Source organism: Microcaecilia unicolor, chromosome 4 (genome assembly GCF_901765095.1).
Source record: "Microcaecilia unicolor chromosome 4, aMicUni1.1, whole genome shotgun sequence".
NCBI classification, from domain to species: domain Eukaryota; kingdom Metazoa; phylum Chordata; class Amphibia; order Gymnophiona; family Siphonopidae; genus Microcaecilia; species Microcaecilia unicolor.
This window is the reverse complement of record NC_044034.1, coordinates 370,935,751-370,962,504: the sequence shown is the minus strand read 5'-3', so window position 1 is coordinate 370,962,504 and position 26,754 is coordinate 370,935,751. Positions and strand designations below refer to the sequence as shown.

Genomic DNA, 26,754 nt, shown 5'->3' with positions numbered 1-26,754 from the left:
AAGGTTACCCTCCCCTTCCATAGGCCATGCTTACAGATACGGATTTATTAATAGAGGTATTCTGTGATTTTCAAATAGAAAATTAAAGCTTATGGAAGGATATACACAGGCTCCCTATTAAGGGCCATGAGTTATAGGTGGAGAGAAGTAGGGAGGTCATCAGAGACACCCCAGTGAGCAGTTCTTGAAGTTTAGGTGGATTAAGAAACTCAAGAGTGTCAGAGCCGGTGCAAGGGGAGCCAGCACCCTAGGTGAACCCCACCAACCAACACTTAGGCCTCCTCTGGCCTGCAGTCTCCATTAACCTCAGTTAATTAGATTGTAAGCTCTGTGGAACAGGGGCTGTCTCTTCATGTTCAAGTGTACAGCGCTGCGTACGTCTAGTAGTGCTAAAGAAATGATAAGTAGTAAAATCTTGCTACACATTGGGATTCTGAATGGAATCTTGCTACTCTTTGGGATTCTGAATGGAATCTTGCTACTCTGGGATTCTGAAATCTTGCTACTCTTTGTCCTTTTCCCTTGTTTGTCCTGTTTGTCTGTCCTTAATAGATTGTAAGCTCTGTGCAGGACGTCAGACTCACAGAAACAGAAGCCTGTGTGGCCGCATTGCTGATCTGCAAGGGAAGGCTTCTACATGGAATGTTGCTAGTGGAGGAGTAGCCTAGTGGTTAGTGCAGTGGACTTTGATCCTGGGGAACTGGGTTCGATTCCCACTACAGCGCCTTGTGACTCTGGGCAAGTCACTTAACCCTCCATTGCCCCTGGTACAAAATAAGTACCTGAATATATGTAAACCGCTTTGAATGTAGTTGCAAAAACCTCAGAAAGGCGGTATGTCAAGTCCCAGTTCCCTTTCCCTGTTTCTACATGGAATGTTGCTACTATTTGAGATTCTACATGGAATGTTGCAATTCCACTAGCAACATTCCATGTAGAACTGCGCCCGCCCTTGCAGATCAGCAACGCAGCCGCGAAGGCTTGTGTTTCTGTGAGTCTGACGTCCTGCATGTATGTGCAGGACGTCAGACTCACAGAAACAGAAGCCTGCACAGCCGCATTGCTGATCTGCAAGGGCAGGGCAGGCTTCTACATGAAATGTTGCTAGTGGAGGAGTAGCCTAGTGGTTAGTGCAGCGGACTCTGATTCTGGGGAACTGGGTTCAATTCCCACTGCAGCTCCTTGTGACTCTGGGCAAGTCACTTAACCCTCTATTGCCCCTGGTACAAAATAAGTACCTGAATATACCATGTAAACCACTTTGAATGTAGTTGCAAAAACCACAGAAAGGCAGTATATCAAGTCCCATTTCCCTTTTTTGCGTGAGAGGAGAACGCTTGCTCCCAGACTGAGAAGGGAGTACCACATTTCTTAGATCTCTATTCCGGACCATTGACCCACTCCCAAGCTTGACGGCAGGTGAATTGGGACTTGAGTGTGGTGTGTGTGTGTGATCCACTGTGACACCATGACCAGAGAGAGGGTGGATTATCCCTGTGACCCACGTCGGGTTTTCAAACTCAAGCTAGTCGTGGCGAGACCCGGGTTACAGTACTGTGGGCTCTGGTAGTGCTTATGCTCTGTTATAGAATGAAGGAGTAAGTACATAACCCCCCCAGAATCTCTACATGGTGCTCAAAATTTGAACGTAAGCGCACATCGTCCTATTCTATACAGACGTGCACGCAATTTTTTCAGCGTGCAACTGAAAAGGGACGTGGCCAAGGGAGGGACATGGGTAGACCAGGGGTATCCATTAAAGATAGACGCAGTATTCTAGAATTCAGGGGATCTGAGTCTATCACCGGGATTTACACCACTGCCCCGCCCTTTGTACACCACCGGATAACTTTATCTTCTTTACACCCTCCACTTTCACGATTTCACTAATTTATTTTTCTTTGGCGGTTCTTTAGAATCAGCTGTAAGTCTTGGAAGTGTTTGGTACGGTCTGCTGCTGAAAGATTTATACGTTTCTTCAGTTCACCAAGAGATGGTTTGATATATTTGTTCACCAAAAAGAACATTAGTCTTGACCCCTGAGGCAGGCGCACGCTGCGCCGAAACACGGCCCGTGTCGGGTCATCTTTCTTAAAGATTGTACCATTGCTCCAGCCTTGAAGACCCTGTTCTCTTGACCTTGTGTACTTTTGGACTCTCTCTTCTGCTACTTGACCAATATATATTAGTAAAAGGTGTGGGGAGGAGGGGGTGTCTTTGTCGCATATAGAGTCCTGTCTAACTTCTTGTTTCTCCAAATACAACTCTCAAAGAGTGGAGGAGTGGCCTAGTGGTTAGGGTGGTGGACTTTGGTCCTGGGGAACTGAGTTCAATTCCCAGCACAGGCAGCTCCTTGTGACTCTGGGCAAGTCACTTAACCCTCCATTGCCCCATGTAAGCCGCATTGAGCCTGCCATGAGTGGGAAAGCGCGGAGTACAAATGTAACAAAAATAAAATAGATACTATTGGAGATTCTACATGGAATGTTGCTATTCCAGTAGCAACATTCCATGTAGAAGGCTGCACAGGCTTCTGTTTCTGTGAGTCTGACGTCCTGCACGTACGTGCAGGACGTCAGACTCACAGAAGCAGAAGCCTGCGCGGCCACATTGGTGATCTGCAAGGGCCGACTTCTACATGGAATGTTGCTAGTGGGACTCTGGGCAAGTCACTTAACCCTCCACTGCCCCATGTAAGCCGCATTGAGCCTGCCATGAGTGGGAAAGCGCAGGGTACAAATGTAACAAAAATAAAATAGATACTATTGGAGATTCTACATGGAATGTTGCTACTATTGGAGATTCTACATGGAATGTTGCTATTCCACTAGCAACATTCCATGTAGAAGGCTGCGCAGGCTTCTGTTTCTGTGAGTCTGACGTCCTGCACGTACGTGCAGGACGTCAGACTCACAGAAGCAGAAGCCTGCGCGGCCACATTGGTGATCTGCAAGGGCCGACTTCTACATGGAATGTTGCTAGTGGGAATCTGGGCAAGTCACTTAACCCTCCATTTCCCCATGTAAGCTGCATTGAGCCTGCCATGAGTGGGAAAGCGCAGGGTACAAATGTAACAAAAATAAAATAGATACTATTGGAGATTCTACATGGAATGTTGCTACTGTTGGAGATTCTACATGGAATGTTGCTGCTATTGGAGATTCTACATGGAATGTTGCTATTCCACTAGCAACATTCCATGTAGAAGGCTGCGCAGGCTTCTGTTTCTGTGAGTCTGACGTCCTGCACGTACGTGCAGGACGTCAGACTCACAGAAGCAGAAGCCTGCGCGGCCACATTGGTGATCTGCAAGGGCCGACTTCTACATGGAATGTTGCTAGTGGGACTCTGGGCAAGTCACTTAACCCTCCATTGCCCCATGTAAGCCGCATTGACGTCCTGCACAGAAGCAGAAGCCTGCGCGGCCACATTGGTGATCTGCAAGGGCCGACTTCTACATGGAATGTTGCTAGTGGGACTCTGGGCAAGTCACTTAACCCTCCATTTCCCCATGTAAGCTGCATTGAGCCTGCCATGAGTGGGAAAGCGCAGGGTACAAATGTAACAAAAATAAAATAGATACTATTGGAGATTCTACATGGAATGTTGCTACTATTGGAGATTCTACATGGAATGTTGCTATTCCACTAGCAACATTCCATGTAGAAGGCTGCGCAGGCTTCTGTTTCTGTGAGTCTGACGTCCTGCACGTACGTGCAGGACGTCAGACTCACAGAAGCAGAAGCCTGCGCGGCCACATTGGTGATCTGCAAGGGCCGACTTCTACATGGAATGTTGCTAGTGGGACTCTGGGCAAGTCACTTAACCCTCCATTGCCCCATGTAAGCCGCATTGAGCCTGCCATGAGTGGGAAAGCGCAGGGTACAAATGTAACTAAAATAAATAAAAATAAATACTGTAAGTAGCAGCCAATGGAGTGAAGGGTTTCCCAGCCAACCTACCAGGCGACTAGGGAACTCCACTGATTTATGTCTTCACTTTGTAGATTTGACAAATTAACGGTGTACAGTTCATTTCTTTCTTTTGTTTTTACTTTCAGGCCTCATTTCTCTCCCTGCTCCTCTGGAATAAAAGTGCTTCATTACCCTCATTGCATTAGGACATTTTGCACAGATTTCTCCGTGTTCTATCTGTGTCATCTGGTGAATGTGCGGACTTCATTAGAAGCCTCAGAGAATTAAGGGCGTGCATTCAGCGTGCTGCTTAAGGTACATTTTCAATTTTCTTTAATTAGGAGACACTAGCTAAGTTATTAGTGCTTAAGTCTAGGTAATTAAAGGCCTTAATTAAAAAATGACTATGAAAATGAGACTGGGGATTTCTGTCTAAGTAGTAGCCAAGTAAACGAAGGGAAGGATGCACAGAAAGGAATCCTGAATCCTGCTCATGCACGTCGTTAACAATGGCTAAATTCATGGCACACCGCTTGCATTTCTTAACATTTACTGAGTTCAGAAAAGCTAAATCCTAAACTTCCTCGTGCTTCTGCTCCTATTTGACAGATCTGTGACATTTACACTGTAATCCAGGAGGATTTTAAGGGTAGGTGTTCAATTTAATGGAAAAGATCTAAACCTGCCTGGGACTGGCCTTTGCAGCGTGGCTGTTAGAGGAATCCACTTTTAGAGGGCAACCGAAACTGGGATTTTCAATTTTGGCCAAAGCTGAATCCGCATCCGAAATTTGCCACACAGTTTTAGCTGAAACTGAAGCCGAAACAGAGGAGGCGTGGCCTTCCCACCCACAAGTGGGCCACCACACCCCCCCAGCTCCCCCAGTAGAAAGTCAGCCCCCCAGTCCTCAGCCCTTTCAACACTGTGGGCCCCCCAGCCCTCGACAGAAAATTGGCCCCTTCCAACCCAACCAAGAGTGCCGCCCTCCCACTACCTGCAGGCCCTCTCCAAGCCTACTCTAGAAACCCTAGTGGTCTAACTAGGGCAGGAGTGATCCCCAGTCACCCCTGCCCGTACCGGCTTTAGTCTCAAAATAGCTGCCAGGATCTCCAGTGACACTCTTGTGGCAGCCATCTTGAATGCAGAGCCGTCATAGGCAGGAACAAATAGGAACCGATCCTGTCCTAACTAGGTCACTAGACCACCAGGGCTTCTGGGGTAGGCCTGAGGAGAGCTACGGGTGTGGTGGGAGGGTGGCACATTTGGTTGGTCACTAACCACTCTAACCATGGGAGCCAACTTTTCAAAATTATTGGGGGTGCGAAGCCCAATGGAAATAACCCCTCCCTGGACATATACAAGGAATTTTCTCAATATTGGGGGTGCTTAAGCACCCACAGTACCCACAGAGCTGGTTTCTATGACTCTGACGCTGGTTTCGTTGCCATTTCTTCCCCCCCCCCCCCCCCCCCCCACCACCCTCTTTCTAGACACAAAAAAAGAAAACATGGAAGAGCTTTTGCAGAAAGCAAGTGAGGACTTTTCCCTGGCTCTTAAACTTAGCCATGAAGAGAAAAAGTCCCCAACATTCTCTGCAGACCTTCATGTCAGCACAATGGACTTCAATAGATTCTTTTGTTTTCTAGAAGCTGCAGGAAATTAAAGCCCCTAACATAACATGACTTTACGAGCATTTGCACCAGGGGCGTAGCCAGACTACGGATTTTGGGTGGGCCTAGGCAAACATTGGGTGGGCACCAAGTGTTCTTCCCCCCCCCCCCCCCCAAAAAAAAAAAAAATTATCTCAGCTGGTGGGAAAACGCTTCTTTCCACCTTCGCAGCAGGCATGCACTGAAAACTGAGCATGCGCAGGTGCCAGTGTCATGGAGAGTAGTGTTTTCGTTACCATCAGGGGAAAATCTTCAGCTACTGTTGGGTGGGCCTGAGCCATAAATGGGTGGGCCCTGGCCCACCCAAGCCCACCTATGGCTACGCCACTGATTTGCACTGCTCTTATTCTAAACTTACAGAATGAATTGCTCTGCTCTTGAGGGGCTTCGAGCACAGCAGTTCTGAATTTTTATTTTCTTGCTTATAATCTGAGAGGAAGGCTACCTGGAGCACATGCCCAGAAATATCCTGTATTTTGTGCTTCAGTAGGAGGAGCAGAGAGTGAAGTTACACAAGGATGTGTGGAGATTTGTGGAGACAAAAAAATAAAATGCCACCTCCACCCCCGCACCACCTTGCCCCCACCCTGCCACACAGTCAGCTTGAAAAGCTGGTAAAAGTAACAGCAATGCGTTTTCTTCCCTACTCTGCTAAATACAAAATTAGAAAAGATGAATCCCTGCCTCCCCTCCCCTCCTGGGCCCAATCCCAGCCCCCAATAGATTCCTCAACTCTCCATGAGTGCGGCAGGAATCAGGAACAGTGTCGGCCTCCTCCTGGAGGTGTGTGTCGATGTGGAGGGAAAAAGGGGTGAGGGGACCACCGCATGGCAGTGAGCTGGACCAGATGCCCACAAAGGTCAGACCCAGTCCAGTTGCAGACTCGCAGCAGTAGGATAGCGCAAAGGTGTGCGGAGCAGGTTGAGTCTGACGACTTCGAGAGAGACAGCTGTCCTGGTTCCTTGACTCAGGCTGCCAGCCGGGCTGCGTGCAGTGCTCGAGGAAGGAATCGGATGGAGGATCTTCACGCCATGAGCCAACTCAGCCACACCACGCATGCGCTAGTAGATCAGGTGACCATGACGTTACTAATACTGGTGGCGTACATGTGTGTCTGAGACTGTACGTTCCGTGTTCGTTGCCTGGAAACCAGACGAACTATCAAAATAAAGAAAACCGGTCAGATGCCCTTGAAAGCGGCTAGGGCTCTTCAGCTTGGAGAAAAGGCGGCTGAGGGGAGATATGATAGAGGTCTATAAAATAATGAGTGGAGTTGAATGGGCAGATGTGAAGTGTCTTTTTACGCTTTCCAAAAATACTAGGACTAGGGGGCATGCAATGAAGCTATAATGTAGTAAATTTAAAATGAATCGGACAAAATATTTCTTCAATCAACGTGTAATTAAACTCTGGAATTTGTTGCCAGAGAATGTGGTAAAGGCGGTTAGCTTAGCGGAGTTTAAAAAAGGTTTGGACGGCTTCCTAAAGGAAAAGCCCATAGACCGTTATTAAATGGACTTGGGGAAAATCCACTATTTCTGAGATAAGCAGTATAAAATGTTTTGTACTTTTTTGGGATCTTCCCAGGTATTTGTGACCCGGATTGGCCACCTTTGGTCTTTCCCAGTATGGCAATACTTATGTACTTATGACATATCTGGGGAAACCCGGTCATATGGTAACCCTATGTGGACAGTAAGGTAACATGTTACCTAGGTTTGAAGGTGCAGAAAGGGCCTATTTGCGTTGGTACAGGACTAGTTTTATTACTATGATTACATAGTAAAATACAGGCTGGCGATTTTTCTCGCATGGGAGGCAGCCCTCACCCGAGTCCCTGATGAAACCCGCAGTGTCGGGAGTTTTCAGAGCATGGGAGCTTGGTGTGGTCTCTCTTATGACTCTGCATATTTTCGCATCTTTCGGCGTCTATTATCTACTATTGATGCTGGGCTGATCAGATAAGTGCTTTTATATCATTCTAAAGATACAAGCTGATGGTGGGACGCTGAACGTATATATTCTAACGCTGGCTTTTTTTGAAACAAAATTTGAAGTATTTTATTTAAAAGCATTTGAAAAATTTGATTTAAAAATATTTGGGTGCACATTTAGGTTGCTTAGCATATAATTGGACTTTTCCACCTGGAGTATGCTGTCCGATGAATGAAGTGTAAATATCTCCTTTTAGCACTTGCTCATCCTGCTTATTTTCGAAGGAGAAGGGCGGCCATCTTCTGACACAAATCGGGAGATGGCCGGCCTTCTCCTAATGCCAGCCAAATTGGTATATTCGAAAGCCGATTTTGGCCGGCTTCAACTGCTTTCCGTCGCAGGGCCAGCCAAAGTTCAAGGGGGCGTGTCGGCAGTGTACTGAAGGCGGGGCGGGGGCGTGGTTAAGAGATGGCCGGCCTCTGCTGATAATGGAAAAAAGAAGGCCGGCCCTGACGAGCATTTGGCCGACTTTACTTGGTCCCTTTTTGTTCACGACCAAGCCTTGAAAAGGTGCCCAAACTGACCAGATGACCACCGGAGGGATCGGGGATCACCTCCCTTTACTCCCCAAGTGGTCACCAACCCCCTCCTACCCCCCCAAAAAATTAAAAAAACATTTTTTGCCAGCCTCAAATGTCATACCCAGCTCCATGACAGCAGTATGCAGGTCCCTGGAGCAGTTTTTAGTGGGTACTGCAGTGCACTTTAGGCAGGCGGACCCAAGTCCATACCCCCCTACCTGTTACACTTGTGGTGGTAAATGTTGAGCCCTCCAAAACCCACCCTAAACCCACTGTACCCACATGTAGGTGCCCCCCTTCATCCCTGCTATGGTAGTGGTGTACTGTTGTGGGTAGTGGGTTTTGGGGGGATTTGGGGGGCTCAGCACCCAAGGTAAGAGAGCTATGCACCTGGGAACAATTTCTGAAGTCCACTGCAGTGCCCCCTAGGGTGCCCGGTTGGTGTCCTGGCATGTGAGGGGGACCAGTGCACTACGAATGCTGGCTCCTCCCACGACCAAATGGCTTGGATTTGGCCGGGTTTGAGATGGCCGCCATTAGTTTCCATTATCGACGAAATCCAATGGCGGCCATCTCTAACGCCGGCAATCTCTAAGGGCAGCCCAAATGTTGAGATTTGGCCGGCCCCAACCGTATTATCGAAAGATGGCCGGCCATCTTGTTTCGATAATACAGTCGGGTACGCCTCTTGACAGGGCCGTCATTAGAGATGGCCGGCCCCGTTCGATTATGCCCCTGTAAGTGGTTTACATAATCATAAAAAGAAAGCAACACAGGAGAAGATGGATGAGCAAAGTAGCGGATACCATCTTCAACAGGGGGAGGGGGGAAATTAAGAGTGAAAAGGTGGGTCTTGAGGGCTTGTCTAAAGGCTGGAAGGGAGGATTGGTTCCTGACATGCAGGGGGAGATCGTTCTAGAGTTTAGGCCCCTAAGTAGTGGAAGGCTGTATGACGGCAGGTGGTGAGGCGAAGTGGATTAGGGCAGGGAAGAACCAGGAGGTTATTGTCAGCAGACCGCAGGAAACGGAGAGGTGCGTAAGGAATCAGGTGGGTGCAAGTGGAGTCCTAGCCTTGTAGGCCATGAGAAGCATCTTTAATGTAATTCGAACAGAAACGAAGTGGAGGAGTGGCCTAGTGGTTAGGGTGGTGGACTTTGGTCCTGGGGAACTGAGGAACTGAGTTCGATTCCTGACACAGGCAGCTCCTTGTGACTTCGGGCAAGTCACTTAACTCTCCATTGCTCCATGTAAGCTGCATTGAGCCTGCCATGAGTGGGAAAGTGCGGGGTACAAATGTAACAAAAATAAAATAGATACTATTGGAGATTCTACATGGAATGTTGCTATTCCACTAGCAACATTCCATGCAGAAGCCTGTGCAGCCACATTGGTGATCTGCAAGGGCCGACTTCTACATGGAATGTTGCTAGTGGAATAGCAACATTCCATGTAGAATCTCAAATAGTAGTAACAGTGGAGGAGTGGCCTAGTGGTTAGGGTGGTGGACTTTGGTCCTGAGGAACTGAGTTTGATTCCCACTTCAGGCACAGGCAGCTCCTTGTGACTCTGGGCAAGTCACTTAACCCTCCATTGCCCCATGTAAGCCACATTGAGCCTGCCATGAGTGGGAAAGTGCGGGGTACAAATGTAACAAAAATAAAATAGATACTATTGGAGATTCTACATGGAATGTTGCTATTCCACTAGCAACATTCCATGCAGAAGCCTGTGCAGCCACATTGGTGATCTGCAAGGGCCGACTTCTACATGGAATGTTGCTAGTGGAATAGCCCACCAACAGAAAGCGAATTCACAATATCAATGTCTCTGGTAACATTCAACAACTTGTGTACACAAACCAGGACTCTTAGCCACCAACTTCAAGAAAGTGCTAGAAACAGTTCACACCAGTATAATATAACAAATATATAATTTATGTGTATAGAGTACCCTCAGATATGAACCACTGTAACTGCAGTCAATGAATGCTGCTAAAAAGTGGCATAGCACTTCTTTCATTAGGCAACTGATAAATGTTTCAGCAAGGCAAGACAGTTCTGCCTGGGAGGCAAGAACCTATAAGATAAGTACCTATAAGATAAGTGCACAGTTTTCACCTAGTATATACTATTTTAAAAGTAATAAGTGATTTTATAGCACTGTGGTGATTGGGATGCATAAAAAAATGAGCATAATTTGCTCTCCCAAAAAATTGTTAGAGTTACCTAATGAAAGAAGTGCTATGCCACTTTTTAGCAGCATTCATTGACTGCAGTTACAGTGGTTCATATCTGAGGGTACTCTATACACATAAATTATATATTTGTTATATTATACTGGTGTGAACTGTTTCTAGCACTTTCTTGAAGTTGGTGGCTAAGAGTCCTGGTTTGTGTACACAAGCTAGTGGAATAGCAACATTCTATGTAGAATCTCAAATAGTAGCAACAGTGGAGGAGTGGCCTAGTGGTTAGGGTGGTGGATTTTGGTCCTGAGGAACTGAGTTCAATTCCCACTTCAGGCACAGGCAGCTCCTTGTGACTCTGGGCAAGTCACTTAACCCTCCATTGCCCCATGTAAGCCGCATTGAGCCTGTCATGAGTGGGAAAGCGCAGGGTACAAATGTAACAAAAATAAATAAAATAACCAAGTGTTCAGATCAGAGAAGGGGGATGACATGATCAAATCAACTGGCATTGTGGAGTAATTAAACAGCTGTGGATTGAACTAACTGGAGACTTGAGAGGGAGACCAATGAAAAGGGAGTTCAAAATATAGGGAAATTAAACAAAATGAAAAATTTTGGGCTGTGTTCCCTTCAGAACATGCCTACTCGCTCCCGCCCCAGCGCTAAAAAATAAAATCTATTTTTTAGTGCATGGGAAGTGTGCGCTAATCACAAAATTACTATGGGATGCCTGAGCGGGACCCACGATTAGGCCCTTTTTGTAAGCACACGCTTGGTAAAAGGAGCCCTTAATGTTTGCTGTCTGTTAACACAGATCATGCTGTGTTTTGAGCTCTACATTTGCAGTAAATGTGCTTTAACAGCAGAATAAATAGGGACTTATATACACAGAAAAAGCAGGTACAAATGTCCGCAGGTACCTTGACCCATGGCAAGTCCCATAATGAAAGTGGCCAGCAGGAAAATGGTCCCATAGAAATTTTGCACTATTGCAATATATCAAATAACCTTTCCTCAGCACAGTTATAATAATGTTACCGGGCTACATAATGTTATTGTTACTTCAAGCCTGGAGCCATTAACAGAGATATTGGAAGTTTTACTGTGACTTACTCTTCGATTACCTCCAACATGTGCAGGACATAACTAGGTTTTCTATTTTAAAAACAAATTATTTATTTAAAATAAAAAAAAAATTCTTGTACTCATAAGAGTGTTCCCTATTTCGCATTTTCGACAAAACAATGAAATGAGTTCTTTCGAGATTTTGGTTATCAACTCTTGCCTTTTACTAACCTTGAGTTCAGTGTTTTGCTTTTTGAGCGCCTCCACGGTGTACGAAATCTCCTTCCAGGACTGCAGCTTGCCCTTGGCTTGCTCCAGGACCTGTTCAGCTTCTTGTCTGGCCTCCAGCCACTGGGTGGAGTCTTTCAACATATCAACCAGTTGTTCTCTTCGACTATAGAGGTGACCTTGGACCTCATCCCACTGGTTCTGTAATTTTTCAACTGTGAAATGGGGATGCACAGAAAAAAAAATCAGAATAAACATTTATATCAGGCAAACTTTTTCTCAATGAAGAGCATCATCACTTAGGGGTGTAGTTATCAATGTGGGCTACGATTAAGATGCGTTATTTTACTGTCAACCCTAGGATTTATTGCATAAAATAGGACCTGTGCTAAAATAGACAAGTTACCGGTAAAATAATCCGTGTTAAGGGTAGTCCATGTTGATAACTTCCCCGCTTAGTATGAAGAGTTTCAGTCTCTGGTAACCAGAACTGATATTGTGATGTCATAATGCCTCATTCCACCAATAAGAGTCAACCTCATCAGTGATATCACAATGGCTTGATTGCCCTACCTGGATCACTTCTAATATTGTGATGTCATAATGCCTCATTCCACCAATAAGAGCCAACCTCATCAGTGATATCACAATGGCTTGATTGCCCTACCTGGATCACTTCTAATATTGTGATGTCATAATGCCTCATTCCACCAATAAGAGCCAACCTCATCAGTGATGTCACAATGGCTTGATTGTCCTAGGCTCACTTTTATTACATACAGTGATTTCCATTTCTAGACATTTCTTTTTTATTTGATTAAAGGGGAAGTTATCAATGTGGGCTACTGATAAGACATGTTATTAGTAACTGCCCCCCCCCCCCCCCAATATTCAGCTTGCAGTGATCCGCATTTTTTAAAATGCTGATCATCTCCGGCTAAATTATCCCCTGATATTCAGTGCCGGGCTATGTCCGGGCACTGGCATTGAATATCGGGGGGTAATTTGGGGTGGGCAGGCTGCCAGAACTTATGCAGACCTGGCTGATATTCAGCTGGAGCAGGATAAGAGTTATATGGCCTCAGCCGAATATCGGACCAGGTCCTGCATAACTTTTGGGATATTTTTCTTTTGTTAAAAAAAATCCCCCGAACCCCCTCCTGCTGCCCCTGACAATGGCCCTCTTTCCTTCCCCATCCCTCCAGAAGGCCCCCTGCTTGTCAAAGTAGGCCCTCACCGGGGCCTTCCTGTACCTCTGGTAGACCATGGTGGTCAGGGGCAGGACCGCTGAAGGAAACTGGCTGCCGCGACCTCAGGAGTCAGGATCCTGCACTCCCAATATTTAGTGCTGGGACCCACATGGCTAGGGTGGCCAACATTTGGACAGCTTTTTGCCATCACTGTACTCTGTTTTTAAGGACTATGGAGTAACTTGATAACTGCCGCCTCCATTTAGGCTGCCCAAGGTCATGCGGTAGCAGCTTATTCTATAATGGAACCTGGAAAACATGCATAACCAGGTATCAGCAATGGTCACTAGCATGGGAGGCATGCCTATTGTGCATGCCTGCCTTATAAATACACCCTATGTAAGTCACATGTATATTTACCGAATAGTGATTTGACAGATTACTGACATTTACGAAGCACAGGAGTAACCTAGTGGTTAGTGCAGTGGACTTTGATCCTAGGGAGCTGGGTTCTATTTCTACTGCAGCTTCTTGTGACTCTGGGTAAGTCACTTAATCCTCCATCGCCCCAGGTACAAATAAGCAGTGACGATCCTAGGTCGGCTGCCACCAGGGGCAGATCGCTGATACGCACCCCTCCCCCAGCGCATCAACCCCCCCCCCCGGGTGCTTTCTTAGCTGCTGGGGGCAGCCGCTGTCACTCACTTGCCCTGTACCCTTTTATCCCCACCTCTTTAATTCCCTTACCTCTTAGTTGTTCTGTCTGTTTGTCCTATTTAGATTGTAAACTCTTTGAGCAGGGACTGTCTTTTCATGTATGGTGTATAGCGCTGCGTATGCCTTGTAGCGCTATAGAAGTGATAAGTAGTAGTAGTATATCAAGTCCCATTCCCTTATGTACCTATAGGTGCACATCAGGGTTCAGTAATACTGATGTAAATGCAAGCTCCTGGTTTAAAGAATTTCTAATATTGTTTTTATAATACTGCTCTTGCATATTTTGCTCCCTTAGGAAGGGCCAATAAATAGTTTTATTCTAATCCACATTAGCCTCCCTCAGCCATTATTCACTAATTATACAGACAGATGTCGGAAACCCTCACACCAGAAATGCACTTATGCACATCTGTCTGATTCACTGTGAAAACTAGAGCAACATGTGTGCAGCTAGGTGGGTGATGTCAAAACTGCCCCTCCCCCCAGTATGTGACAAATAAAATACTAACAGTGAAAGGGGGGTCGGAAGAGAAGTGAAAGAGAACCTAAATAAACAAGGTAATAAAAATCAGTAACCTCACCCCCCTCCCCGTTACCACTCACCACAAGACCATGTTATGCTGCTCATGTGAATCTTTGGGGCCACACCAAGACCAGTTTTGGTAACAGTAAGAGGATGTGTCCATAATTTACGGATGACCAACTAAAAAAACGTCAATCCTGTGGAAGAGGAAGACTTGAAATCAAGACAATTCTACTTTAAGAATGAACTAGCAGAACTGGATGTGAATTCTTGTCCTGCAAACTCTTCAGATATGTTACCCCTCAAGAACCACTGGGAGGGAGCGCTGAGAAGACGCTCCAAACCTGAATAAACAAGGTAATAAGTGGAGGAGTGGCTTAGTGGTTAGGGTGGTGGACTTTGGTCCTGGGGAACTGAGGAACTGAGTTCAATTCCCGGCACAGGCAGCTCCTTGTGACTCTGGGCAAGTCACTTAACCCTCCATTGCCTGCCGCATTGAGCCTGCCATGAGTGGGAAAGCGTGGGGTACAAATGTAACAAAAAAAAAAAACCCACTTATCTCAAAACTCTTTAAAATACTTTTTTCCTTCTTTCTTGTGATGCCTAAGAGGAAGGGCAAGCAACGAGTGGGTCCTGCAGCTCCTGCTTCGCCGTTAGTGGGCTCTTTGGAACGCTTCTTCGGTCCGGGAATAATGTCGGGAGCTGGAGCTCCAATGGCTCAGAGTGCGGGGAGAGGTGAGCCGCCCCTACACCTGGAGACGGAACCATCGTTGAGCCCCGAACAACGGTTAGCTCCTCCCATGCCGGCAGACAGGCCGAGAAGGGACCGGGAAACCCCTAGTTCCCAAGAGGCGAAGGGGCCTCCCAGTGTGGGACCCAACCCGGATAGAAGTCAGCTGAAGGTAGTTGCACATGGAGTGCAGGAATTAAGGGAAGAGAAAGCCTTGACTGAAGAACAGCTGACGAAGGAAACGGTGCTGATGGAGGAATTCAGACATGTAGATTTACCAAGTAAGTCTTTTCTGGGGGAAAAACCAGACAAAATCACTTTGGAAGCCATTTGGGAAGCTTTGAAAAATATGGAAACTCTATTCTTGCAAAATTTTTCCTCATTATTTGACCAATCTCAGATTTTGTTAAATAAAATTCCAACGTTAGAAGGAAAGATACAAACTTTGGATAAATCAATGGAGAATAATATGAAAGAAATACAAAATTGTCAACAGATACAAACCAATTTAATTTAGGAAAACTCATACCTTCAGAACAAAATAGAAATTTTGGAGAATGCACAGAGGTCTAATACACTTAGATTGATAAACTTTCTGAAGTAAGCTTTGATAGCCCCACTAATAACTTTTAAAAGATATTTGAGTGAAGTTCTGAAAATACCAGAGAAGGCATATCCCCCAATATCAAAAATGTATTACCTGTTACCATATAAAAGAAAGGAGAACGTACAAGTGGAGGATCAGGGAACTGAAATACCACTTGATACCTTGGATTTGAATTTAACACAAACTTTGGAAGATGACAATTTAGGCTTAATGCCATTGACTTTAATTGTCTCTTTTGTATTACAACCAGACAGAGATTGGATCCTTAAACAGTTTTTCCTTCATAAAGAACAGCTTTTTATGAACTGTAAAATAAGAATGTTTCCGGATGTTTCCAAAGCAACCCAAAAGCGGCGTAAAGAATTTCTGAAATTACGCCCAAAGATACAACAATTGGGTGCTCTTTTCTGGTTAAATTTCCTGTGTAAATATGTAGTTAAATTAAATTTTGTAAAATAGGTGTTTTTTTGATCCTAAACAATTTAATTATTTTTTGGACTCTAAAATAGCATTGTTACCCTCAACACAGCCAAGACCTATTATTACATTTACTTCGTGAAATAGTTAGGAATGTCCGGAACACCCCTCTCAATCCTCATTTTCCTAAAAGGAAGAATCATGGTTATATTCTTTGTAATTCCTCAGATATTGTGTTATGCCTCTTATGTTGTGGACTATAGATAAATAGTATAATGGAAGATTGTTAAACTTTAATCTTATATGGTAAACCTATTAGCTTTACTAAGCTTGTTTATTTTTCTGCATTTTTTTCTAAGGAGGCTAGGGCTTTTCAGCTTGGAGAAGAGACGGCTGAGGGGAGACGTGATAGAGGTATATAAAATAATGAGTGGAGTGGAACAGGTGGATGTGAAGCGTCTGTTCACGCTTTCCAAAAATACTAGGACTAGGGGGCATGCGATGAAACTACAGTGTAGTAAATTTAAAACAAATCGGAGAAACGTTTTCTTCACCCAACGCGTAATTAAACTCTGGAATTCGTTGCCGGAGAACGTGGTGAAGGCGATTAGCTTGGCAGAGTTTAAAAAGGGGTTGGACGGTTTCCTAAAGGACAAGTCCATAAACCCCTACTACATGGACTTGGGAAAAATCCACAATCCCAGGAATAACATGTATAGAATGTTTGTACGTTTGGGAAGCTCACCAGGTGCCCTTGGCCTGGATTGGCCGCTGTCATGGACAGGATGCTGGGCTCGATGGACCCTTGGTCTTTTCCCAGTGTGGCATTACTTATGTACTTATGTCCTCTACTTGGCTCACTTTTATTACATAGAGCAGTGATTTAACCTATTGTGATGTCATAGTGGCTCATTCCACCAATAAGAGCCAACCTCATTAGTGATGTCACAATGGCTTGATTGTATAGAATGTTTGTACGTTTGGGAAGCTTGCCAGGTGCCCTTGGCCTGGATTGGCCGCTGTCGTGGACAGGATGCTGGGCTCGATGGACCCTTGGCTTTTTCCCAGTGTGGCGTTACTTATGTACCTGAATATAAGATGGAAATACGTATAGATCTATATTACTAGTTTTTTTCCTTTCTTGTACTGTTAACCATCTTTACTAAATCAAGATGGATTCTTGAAATTAATGTAAAATAATTAAAGAACAAAAAAAATAACCACTGGGATTTATTCAAGTCTAAATAAAGTTAAACTCTTTTATTCTGAGATTTGATGTCCAATGGCATGTTAAATGCAGCAAAGCAAAGGTTGCAAGCTGCACCACTGTACCTATGCGACGGAGCAGAGTTAAGCACAAAGAAAAAGTGATGGACGAGGCAGAGTTGCTGCAACTTCCTCAGAATAGAGACTTTTCCCCGAGATTTACCGCCCTCTGGATGTGCGCTTATCATAATCAGGCCAGCTGTCACATCTCAAATCTACCTGAAGTCATCTGGTGCCGGACAAGGGAGCTATAAAGCCATGGCTAGGATTAAAGCTTTATTACGAATATTAACAGGGGACAATGAATTATGTTACTGCACACGCAAACGATGAACAAATCTTGCAATAATTTCCCATTTTGCAGCCCTGGTGTCAAAGGTATTATTGGATCCTCTGCTTAGTGCTCTGAATTAATAGTTTTGAGATCGTAGGCAAATCTAACAGATGTCCTGACAGACTGCAGAGCTGCATTCCATTTTCTTAACCTATTTCAAAGGGCTCAGATAATTTTGGCATGATGAGGGACAGTGTTGAAATAACCCGTGGGGCTTGCACATATACCCCTGAAGGAAAAGTCCATTGAACATTATATATATATATATATATATATATATCTACTAGTAAAAAAGCCCCGTTTCTGATGCAAATGAAACGGGGGCTAGCAATGTTTTCTTCTGTGTGCATGTGGGAGTGTGTGTGTCCCTGCCCTCTGGCCTCTCTCCCCTCCCCCCTCTGAGTCCTTCACTGTTACAGAGCCAGCGATTTGATTTCGTGCTCTGCTGTTTTCCTTCACTGACTGTGTTACAGAGAGGGCGGGGCAGACACTCGTAGGGAAACCGGATATCTCGCCCCCTTCACACTTCTGGCTGGAGGCTTCATAGAACGTTGGTGTTGCTTTTTATATAGAGAGATATATTGGGGTGGGGGGGTTGCCGGGTTCTTGAAGCCTGGATTGGCCGCTGTCGGAGACAGGATGCTGGGCTTGATGGACCCTTGGTCTTTTCCCAGTATGGCGGTGCTTATGTGCTTATGTAAACAAACAGCTGAGGCAGCTCTAATAAGAAATACCCAGAGGCCTAGTGAAGGTGGTCCTGGCCTTCCTTGCAGGCAAAGTCAACAGCTGACCCACAAGACATTCCCTTACACACAGGTAGTGGAAAAGTGCTGGAGGGCCTGCTTCTTCCTGTTCTGGACTTCACTGAGTTTCCGTAACTCTTCCCTGGATGGGCCACACCCTCAAGGCTGATTTCCCCAGCCTTGGCTCTACTAAGGTGGTCCAGTGTAGGACCACCCTCACTCTTATTAATTTGATGTCTTCAGCACTTGCTTGGTGGGAGGGGGGGGGGGGCTGATATTCACCTCTATTTCTGTGATATAGTATTTTCTGATATTACCAGGGCTTCATTTGAGGGGGTATTTAGGAGTACCGAGTACCTGCAACTTTTCCATTGTCTGCTACAATTGACCCATAATCTCAAAGTTTTAATGAAAGAGCTCAGACTCTACACACCAATTCTGCATTGTCATAGATTCTGTGACTGGTTGCAGGGGGCCTGGCTATTGTGGGGTGGGTCCCTCAGTGATCACCCCACTCCTGAAGGGTAGCCTGGCATTTGAGTACCAGCACCTTTTTTGCTAGAAAAAACCCCACGTACTGGATATTACTATCTTAGAGGAAGCTTGCCCACTCCCTCGCCTTGACCGATACCATGGACATTTTGTTCTACATAGCATGTAGGAGTCTGTTGTTGCTTCAGAGTGTGGAGACAAGGAAACCAGTTGGTATTTAAGTTGTGGAGGGGCTGCAGAGGCCTGTATTTGAGTCTGGGAGATGAAGGGAGAAGTCAGTTAGGGCTGGGACACCTGTAATATGCCATGAATCACATTGTCTTTAATGCAGCCAGAGTAATGTCATAAGTACATAAGTATTGCCACACTGGGACAGACCAAAGGTCCATCAAGCCCAGCACCCTGTTTCCAACAGTGGCCAATCCAGGTCACAAATACCTGGCAAGATCCCTAAAATATTCAATACGTTTTATGCTGATTATCCCAGAACTAAGCAGTGGATTTTCCCCAAGTCAATTTAATAATGGTATATGGGCTTTTCCTTTAGGAAGCTGTCCAGACCTTTTTAAACCCTGCTAAGCTGCCTTTATCACATTCTCTGGCAATGAATTCCAGAGTTTGATTACCTGCTGAGCGAAGAAACATTTTCTCTGATTCGTATTAAATTTATTACTTTGTAAGCTTCATCGCACGCCCCCTAGTCCTAGTATTTTTGGAAAGAGTAAACAAACGGTTCACATCTACCCGTTCAACTCCACTCATTATTTTATAGACCTCTATCATATCTCCCCTCAGCCGCCTTTTCTCCAAGCTGAAGAGCCCTAGCCGCTTTAGCCTTTCCTCATAGGGAAGTCGTCCCATCCCCTTTATCTTTTTCGTCGCCCTTCTCTGCACCTTTTCTAATTCCACTATATCTTTTTTGAGATGCGGTGACCAGAATTGAACACAATATTCAAGGTGTGGTCTTTGTTAAAACTCACTCTTTTGCTGTCATTACAAACAGGGAAAGTGGATGGAATTTGATATACTGCCTTTCTATGTTTACAGAGCATTTAACAAGTATATTATATACAGGTATGTATTTTATACTTGGGGCAATGGTGGATTAAGTAGTGGCGTAGCCACAGGTGGGCTTGGCCCACCCACTTAGGGCTCAGGCCCACACAACAGTAATACATGTTTAGTGGTAGCTGGTGGGGATCCCAATCTCTGCCAGCTGATGGTAACGAAAACGCTACTCTCTAGGATAATGGCACCTGCACATTCTCAGTTTTTAGCGCCACTGCGAAGGTGGAAAGAAGTGTTATCGCACCAGCTGAGAGATTTTTTTTTGGTGGTGGGGGAGAACACTTGGTGCCCACCCACTTCTTGCCTAGGCCCACCCAAAATCTGTTGTCTGGCTACGCCCCTGGGATTAAGTGACTTCTCCAGAGTCACAAGGAGCTGCAGTGGGAATTGAACTGGGTTCTCTTGATTCTCAAGCTGCTGCTGCAATCACCATTAGGCTACTCTTCCACTTCAGCACACAATTCATGCTTCCATATCGATTTTAGTACACCAGGCCCCAAAGTGTTTCTTTGAAGTGGCTGTTGTAAGTGCAGACAATTTCCTTGAGCTGCTTTCTGATTAAAAAAGAGGCCGAGGTATGAGTCACGGCCTTTGTTCCTGTGGACGGCTCCGTGGGGCAGTGCTATTTTCAGGAACAGACACTCAGGTAATAATAAGCTGCCTTCCTATGCTTCTCATTTACTCCTTCTGTTCACATCATTTGTACTCGATGGCAAGTGACTAAGGATGGAAGTAATCAATGTAGACTTCCATTAAGATGCAATTTTAGCACAGGATCTCAATGCATAAAATGGGATCTGTGCTAAAATAGCATGACTTGTGGTACATAAGAACATACGAAGAGCCACACGGGGTCAGACTAATGGTCCATCTAGCCCAGTATCCTGTTTCCAACAGTGGCCAATCCAGGTCACAAGTGCCTGGCAGAGTCCCAAAGAGTAGCAACATTCCGTCTAGAACACCGAAGAATAGCAAGATTCCGGAATCCCAGAATAACAAGATTCCATTCAGAATCTCAAAGAACAGCAACATTCCATGCTACCAATCCCAGGGCAAGCAGTGGCTTTCCCATGTCCATCTCAATAACAGACTAACGGACTTTTAGAGTAAAAAAAAAAAATCGATTCACTTCTACTCGTTCTACACCACTCAGGATTTTGTAGACTTCCAATCATATCCCCCCTCAGCCGTCTGCTTTCCAAGCTGAAGAGCCCTAACCTCTTTACGCCTTTCCTCATATGGGGGCAGTTCCATCCCCTTTATTATTCTGGTTGCTCTTCTTTGAACCTTTTTTGATATAGAAAGACCAGAATTGAACGCAATAAGCAAGGTGAGGTCGCAACATGGAGCGATACAGAGGCATTATAATATTCTTGGTCTTATTTTGCATCCCTTTCCTAATAATTCTTAGCATCCTGTTTGCTTTTTCAGCTGCTGCCCCACACTGGACAGAAGATTTCAAAGTACTTTCTACAATGACAGCTAGATCTTTTTCTTGAGGGCTGACTCCTAAGGTAGACCCTGCCCCTAGCATCAGGTAACCCATCTAAATAGTAGCCTACATTGATAACTTTCCCCCTTACTGTAATTACACTGGAAAGCTGCTCAGTTCAAAGCTTGTGTGGGGATTCAATATTCTCTTGGTCTACAGTTAGAAAATAGTGACCAATAGTAGAGGGAATCATAACTTCAAAACAGACATGCAGGGGCCCAGGGCAGAAATTTGGGAGTCCCAAAGCTCACTGGTAGGTTGTACATTCTTAAGCCTCAGGCAGGCTTAGGGCTCCCTACGGTATTGGGGCACACATCAGTTGCCCTGGTTGTACCCCTCCCCCCATATTGCCAGTCTTTCTTGAGAAAGGATTTTATTTTTATTTTAAAAACATTATATTCTGCTCATTCTACTGTTCATGATGGATTACAATAAAACGTACACAATTAAGCAACATAAAATGACATACAACATAAAAATAAAATGACATGAGAGCTTTCTCCAGACTTCACAATCAAAATAAATAAACTGTCATAAGTAAACTTTTTTTTAATTTATTTTATTTATTTATTTATAAGTTTCAAAATAATACATTCACATACAGTAAATTTAGGAAAACAGGCAAATATTCCAAAGGAAAATTAACACCCTCCATTACATATTGATGGGTTCAGAATAAAAAAGACAAAATTACTTAGTCCACTAGATATTGATCAAGATACAAGGAAATATCCAAAAATTAAGGAATACTCTAAGTACATAAGTAAACTTTTGTGAAACAAATAAGTCTTAAGTTGTTGCCTAAATAGCACAAGTCAGTCAATTTTTCTTGACTCCAAAAGGTAGTGAATTCAATAATTTTGGGGCCAACGACTTGAAAAGTGGACGAGCAAAGACCAAGCAGATCGAGTGTGTGAAAACTGGAAGCTTAGTACACGTTTATGCATTGACTCTAGATTTCGCATTGGCTTATACAACCCAAGAGAGGCAAATAAAACGGCAGGACCTTCACTCGATAGCTTTAAAAACAAGGGTCAGTATTTTAACTTTCAATCGGGAGTCGATGGAGAGAAATCAATACTGAGGATTTATGATCACATTTCGAAGCATGGGAAATTAAGGGCTCCTTTTACAAAACAGCGCTACCGATTAGCCTGAGTTAAATGCGAAGAAGCCCATGGGAATTCAATGGGCTTCTTCGCATTCATTGCATGGCTAATTGGTAGCATTGCTTTATAAAAGGAGCCCTGAATGTGCAACAAAACTTTGGGCAATCTACAGGGATTTCAGAGCATATGATGGAAAGCCAATAAGCGATGCATTGGAAGAAGAAAACTTTGCAAAATTGTATGAAAGTTCTCTGAAAACAGTAAATCTCACCTAGAATCAAAGACTGGAGAAGATCAGTACATAGAATTGTACTTTGGCCCGTTTAAGGTGTTGGTGACTGTCCTGCTTATTTTCGAAGGAGAAGGGCGGCCATCTTCCGACACAAATCATGAGATGGCCAGCCTTCTCCTAAGGCCAGCCAAATCGGTATAATCGAAAGCCGATTTTGGCCGGCTTCAACTGCTTTCCGTCGCAGGGACGGCCAAAGTTCAAGGGGGCGTGTCGGCAGTGTACCGAAGGCGGGGCGGGGGCGTGGTTAAGAGATGGCTGGCCTCGGTTGAAAATGGAAAAAAGAAGGCCGGTCCTGACGAGCATTTGGCCGGCTTTACTTGGTCTCTTTTTGTTCATGACCAAGCCTTGAAAAGGTGTCCGAACTGACCAGATGACCACCAAAGGGAATTGGGGATCACCTCCCCTTACTCCCCCAGTGTTCACCAACCCCCTCCCACCCAAAAAAAGAAACAAAAACCTTTTTTTTGCCAGCCTCAATGTCATACCCAGCTCCATCACAGTACTATGCAGCAGTTTTAGTGGGTGCAGTGCACTTCAGGCAGGCGGACCCAGGTCCATCCCCCCCCTACCTGCTACACTTGTGGTGGTAAATGTTGAGCCCTCCAAAACCCACTGTACCCACATCTAGGTGCCCCCCGTTACCCTTTAAGGGCTATGGTAGTGTTGTACAGTGGTGGGTAGTGGGTTTTGGGGGGGGGAGGTTGGGGGGCTCAGCACCCAAGGTAAGGGAGCTATGCACCTGGGATCATTTTGTGAAGTCCACTGCAGTGCCCCCTAGGGTGCCCGGTTGGTGTCCTGGCATGTGAGGGGGACCAGTGCACTACAAATGCTGGCTCCTCTCACGGACAAAGGGCTTGCATTTGGCTGGGTTTGAGATGGCCGTCCTTAGTTTCCATTATTGGTGAAAACCAATGGCGGCCATCTCTAACGCCGGCGATCTCTACTGGCGGCCCAAACGTTGAGATTTGGCCAGCCCCGACCGTATTATCGAAACGAAAGATGGCCGGCCATCTTGTTTCGATAATACGGTCGGGTACGCCGCTTTACGGGATCGTCATTAGAGATGGCCGGCCCCGTTCAATTATGGCCCTCTGTGTGTCAGGACATGGAGGCCCCTGAATATTAGAAGAAAGTCAACATTGTGCTACATGTTTCCAAGACATGACCAGATTAAAAACTCGTGCACAGATAATTTTATAACAGGTTTGGTGGGCTTCAAGGCATCCATATATCTTTATAAAAGTGGAGGAAACCAGAAGAGATCAGATTGAAGCCGACACATATTTACAGCTGTTTGGAACAAGCTATGCGTGTTGTTATCTTGTAAAGCACGCTTGTACGCATTAATTTTATAAAAACAAAAACAATCCTCAATGAAACAAATTATTCCTTAAACCACTCATGTGCAACACTCATGTGCATTAAAAAAAAACCCCTCACACTACCTTACCTTCCACCTTTCCATCTAAAACCCCATTTACCTTCAGCCTATTATCGATTGTACTTAAGATCCTTCAGCCTATCAGCGATTGTACTTAAGATCCATTTACCTTCAGCCTATTATCGATTGTACTTAAGATCCTTCAGCCTATCAGCGATTGTACTTAAGATCCTGTAATGACTACATCATAACAACATTGTAAGCCACATCGAGCCTGCAAAAAGGTGGGCTAATGTGGGGTACAAATGCAATAAATAATAAATAAATAATAATTCATGAGTCTGTCCAAACTGTACCTAAAGTCAGCCACAGAAAATGCCTACAGTTTTAGGGGCCCTTTGACTAAGCCGCGTAAGTGTCTACACGCATCCAATGCGCACCAAAATGGAGCTACCACCCGGGTACCGCGTGGCTCTTGTGGTAATTTCATTTTTGGCATGTGTGTATTGGGCGCGCCAAGTGGCATTTGACACACGTAGGTCATTACCGCCTGTTTACCGTGTGAGAATTTACCGCTAGGTCAATGGCTGGCGGTAAGGTCTCAGACCCAAAATGGATGCGCGGCAAATTTCATTTTGCCACACATCCATTTTTGGCCAACATTTTAAAAGAGGCCTTTTTACAGGCGCGCTGAAAAAGGGATCGGTGTGCACCCAACCAAAACCCACGCCTACACTACCGCAAGCCATTTTTCATCTTAGTAAAAGGACCCCTTAGGTGAATAACCCCTGGGGGTAATTTTATAAAACCTGTTGGATGTGCAAAAATTCCCCCCAAAAGGGTTTTTTTTTTCATTTTCTGAGGTATATTGGGTTTCTGAGCTGCACGGTGTTTAACAGGAGATGTGATTAAACTTCATTTCTCTAACTCATCAAATAACTTCCTGCCAGTAATTTATGCAGAGCTCGGCTGACTCATAGTCCAAGACTGGTTACAATAATGTAAACCTTTGTGCAACATCTATATCGTAGTTTCCACGTGTCATTAAAGTCCCTGTGGTCTATTTTACTCTCAATTAAAAAGAGCTTGGGGATATCACAAGTCTGGACATCCGCTTTCTGAAATTTGGAAGCTGATCAAAACAGTTCCCAGTCTTCCAAAGACAGAGCTGAAAATCCCTCCAGCTTATCTGAATTTTTTTTTCCAGGAAAAATTGAGAAAAGATGGCATGCAATTAATATCCAAATATTTGGCTCTTTCTGTGTCCTGAGAACTTGGCAGAACGGACGCCCCCGTAAAGGGGATCAGTGGTTTGCTACGCCAGATCTTGAAGCACATCTCCAGCTAATATTTTTCCGCTTGACTGCTGACAGATCTTAGATAAGTCATTAAGATTTCAGGATTGCTGCTCAGGAATCCAGTTTCAATATTTATGGATGAGAAGTCACATAATCGTTGCCCATCACCAAACAATTAGCAAACTCTGTTCCCAGCGATGTGCTTATTTAGAAATGGGACAAGGAAATTAATGAAATTCTCTGAAAGCAAACAAAATGTTATTAGTATTATTAAAACATATCATCTCCTCGGAGGCCCCTTAATATACTTTTGTACTTAGTGATGCAAAAACATTACGGTCGGCCTGCCAGTTTCAGTCTCGATATGTGCAGACTGCATTAGCTGCCTAATGGAGCGGAAAGCCAATGAATTTAGAAGGTTTTGCCATCTCCACACGTACAACGGGCCACGATAAGCTCATATTTACACTGGGTTTCCTCAGAGCGCTCAATGGTAGATGACCAGAGGTAAATACAGCGGACTGGAGTGAAGGTCATAACATAGTAATATAGTAGATGACGGCAGATAAAGACCTGTACGGTAGCTAATTCAGTCTGCCACGGCTGTATTCCCGGATATTCAATGTTGGACAACGTCCGGACACCGGCATTGAGTATCTGTTTCTAAGTTGGCCTCTAAAGCTTATAGGGTTAAGTTCAATATGCAGCCCAAAACTGCATAAGCTGAACCACTTAAAGATAGGAATTGCTACTTATGCGTCTCTATTTAAGGGATTATCTTATGTGGTCAATGGCGGAATATCGGCATTTAACTGCAAAAGTGCCAACTCCAACCCCCGGAAACACTACAAGCTCTCCAAACTCCTTGGGCTTCCTGCATTTTTTCAGATAACCAATAGAAATAAAATAAAGTAAAATATAGAAATGAAAATATGATACCTTTTTTATTGGACTAACTTAATACATTTTTTGATTAGCTTTCAAAGGTAGCCCTTCTTCATCAGATCAGAAATAAGCAAATGTTGATAAATAACAGTATATATAAGTGAAACATCAAAGCATTCAAGTGACAGTCTCACAGGATGAGAGTGGGGTGGGTTAGGTGAGAGACAGGGAGAGTCGGGTGGATGACAAAGCAGTAGAATTTTATGGTTTATAATGGGCTAGAAAACTCAGATCTTTGTTAAGGCCTGTCTGGTGGGTGTCAAAACATTTAATCATTCTGACTTCAAAGGTCTTACATTCCTGTACTGTTTTAAAGTTCCCTTTTAGTAGCCTCACCAGGGGCGTAGCTACGTGGGGCCACGGGGGCCTGGGCCCCCGTAGATTTGGCCCTGGACCCCCCTGCCGACGACCCTCTCGACTCCCGTCCCGCTGCTAACCCGCCATCGCCGTCTGCAGATCGCAAGGCTTTGTTCTGTTTCTGTGAGTCTGATGTCTTGCACATACAACGTGCAGGATGTCAGACTCAGAAACAGAACGAAGGAAGAGGAGGACGTCGGCTGGCGGGGGTC

The 26,754-nt window shown here is 44.8% G+C and overlaps 1 protein-coding gene across 2 annotated transcripts in view; it reads right to left on the bottom strand.

The window, feature by feature from the left end:
* Positions 1 to 26,754, bottom strand: part of DMD (dystrophin) — a 2,615,032-nt gene that overhangs the window by 501,887 nt on the left and 2,086,391 nt on the right. For both annotated transcript variants that reach the window (XM_030202363.1, XM_030202359.1), the window contains one exon: positions 11,585 to 11,796. In XM_030202363.1, the coding sequence (XP_030058223.1) occupies positions 11,585 to 11,796 (212 nt within the window). The remainder of the gene's footprint in view (positions 1 to 11,584; positions 11,797 to 26,754) is intronic.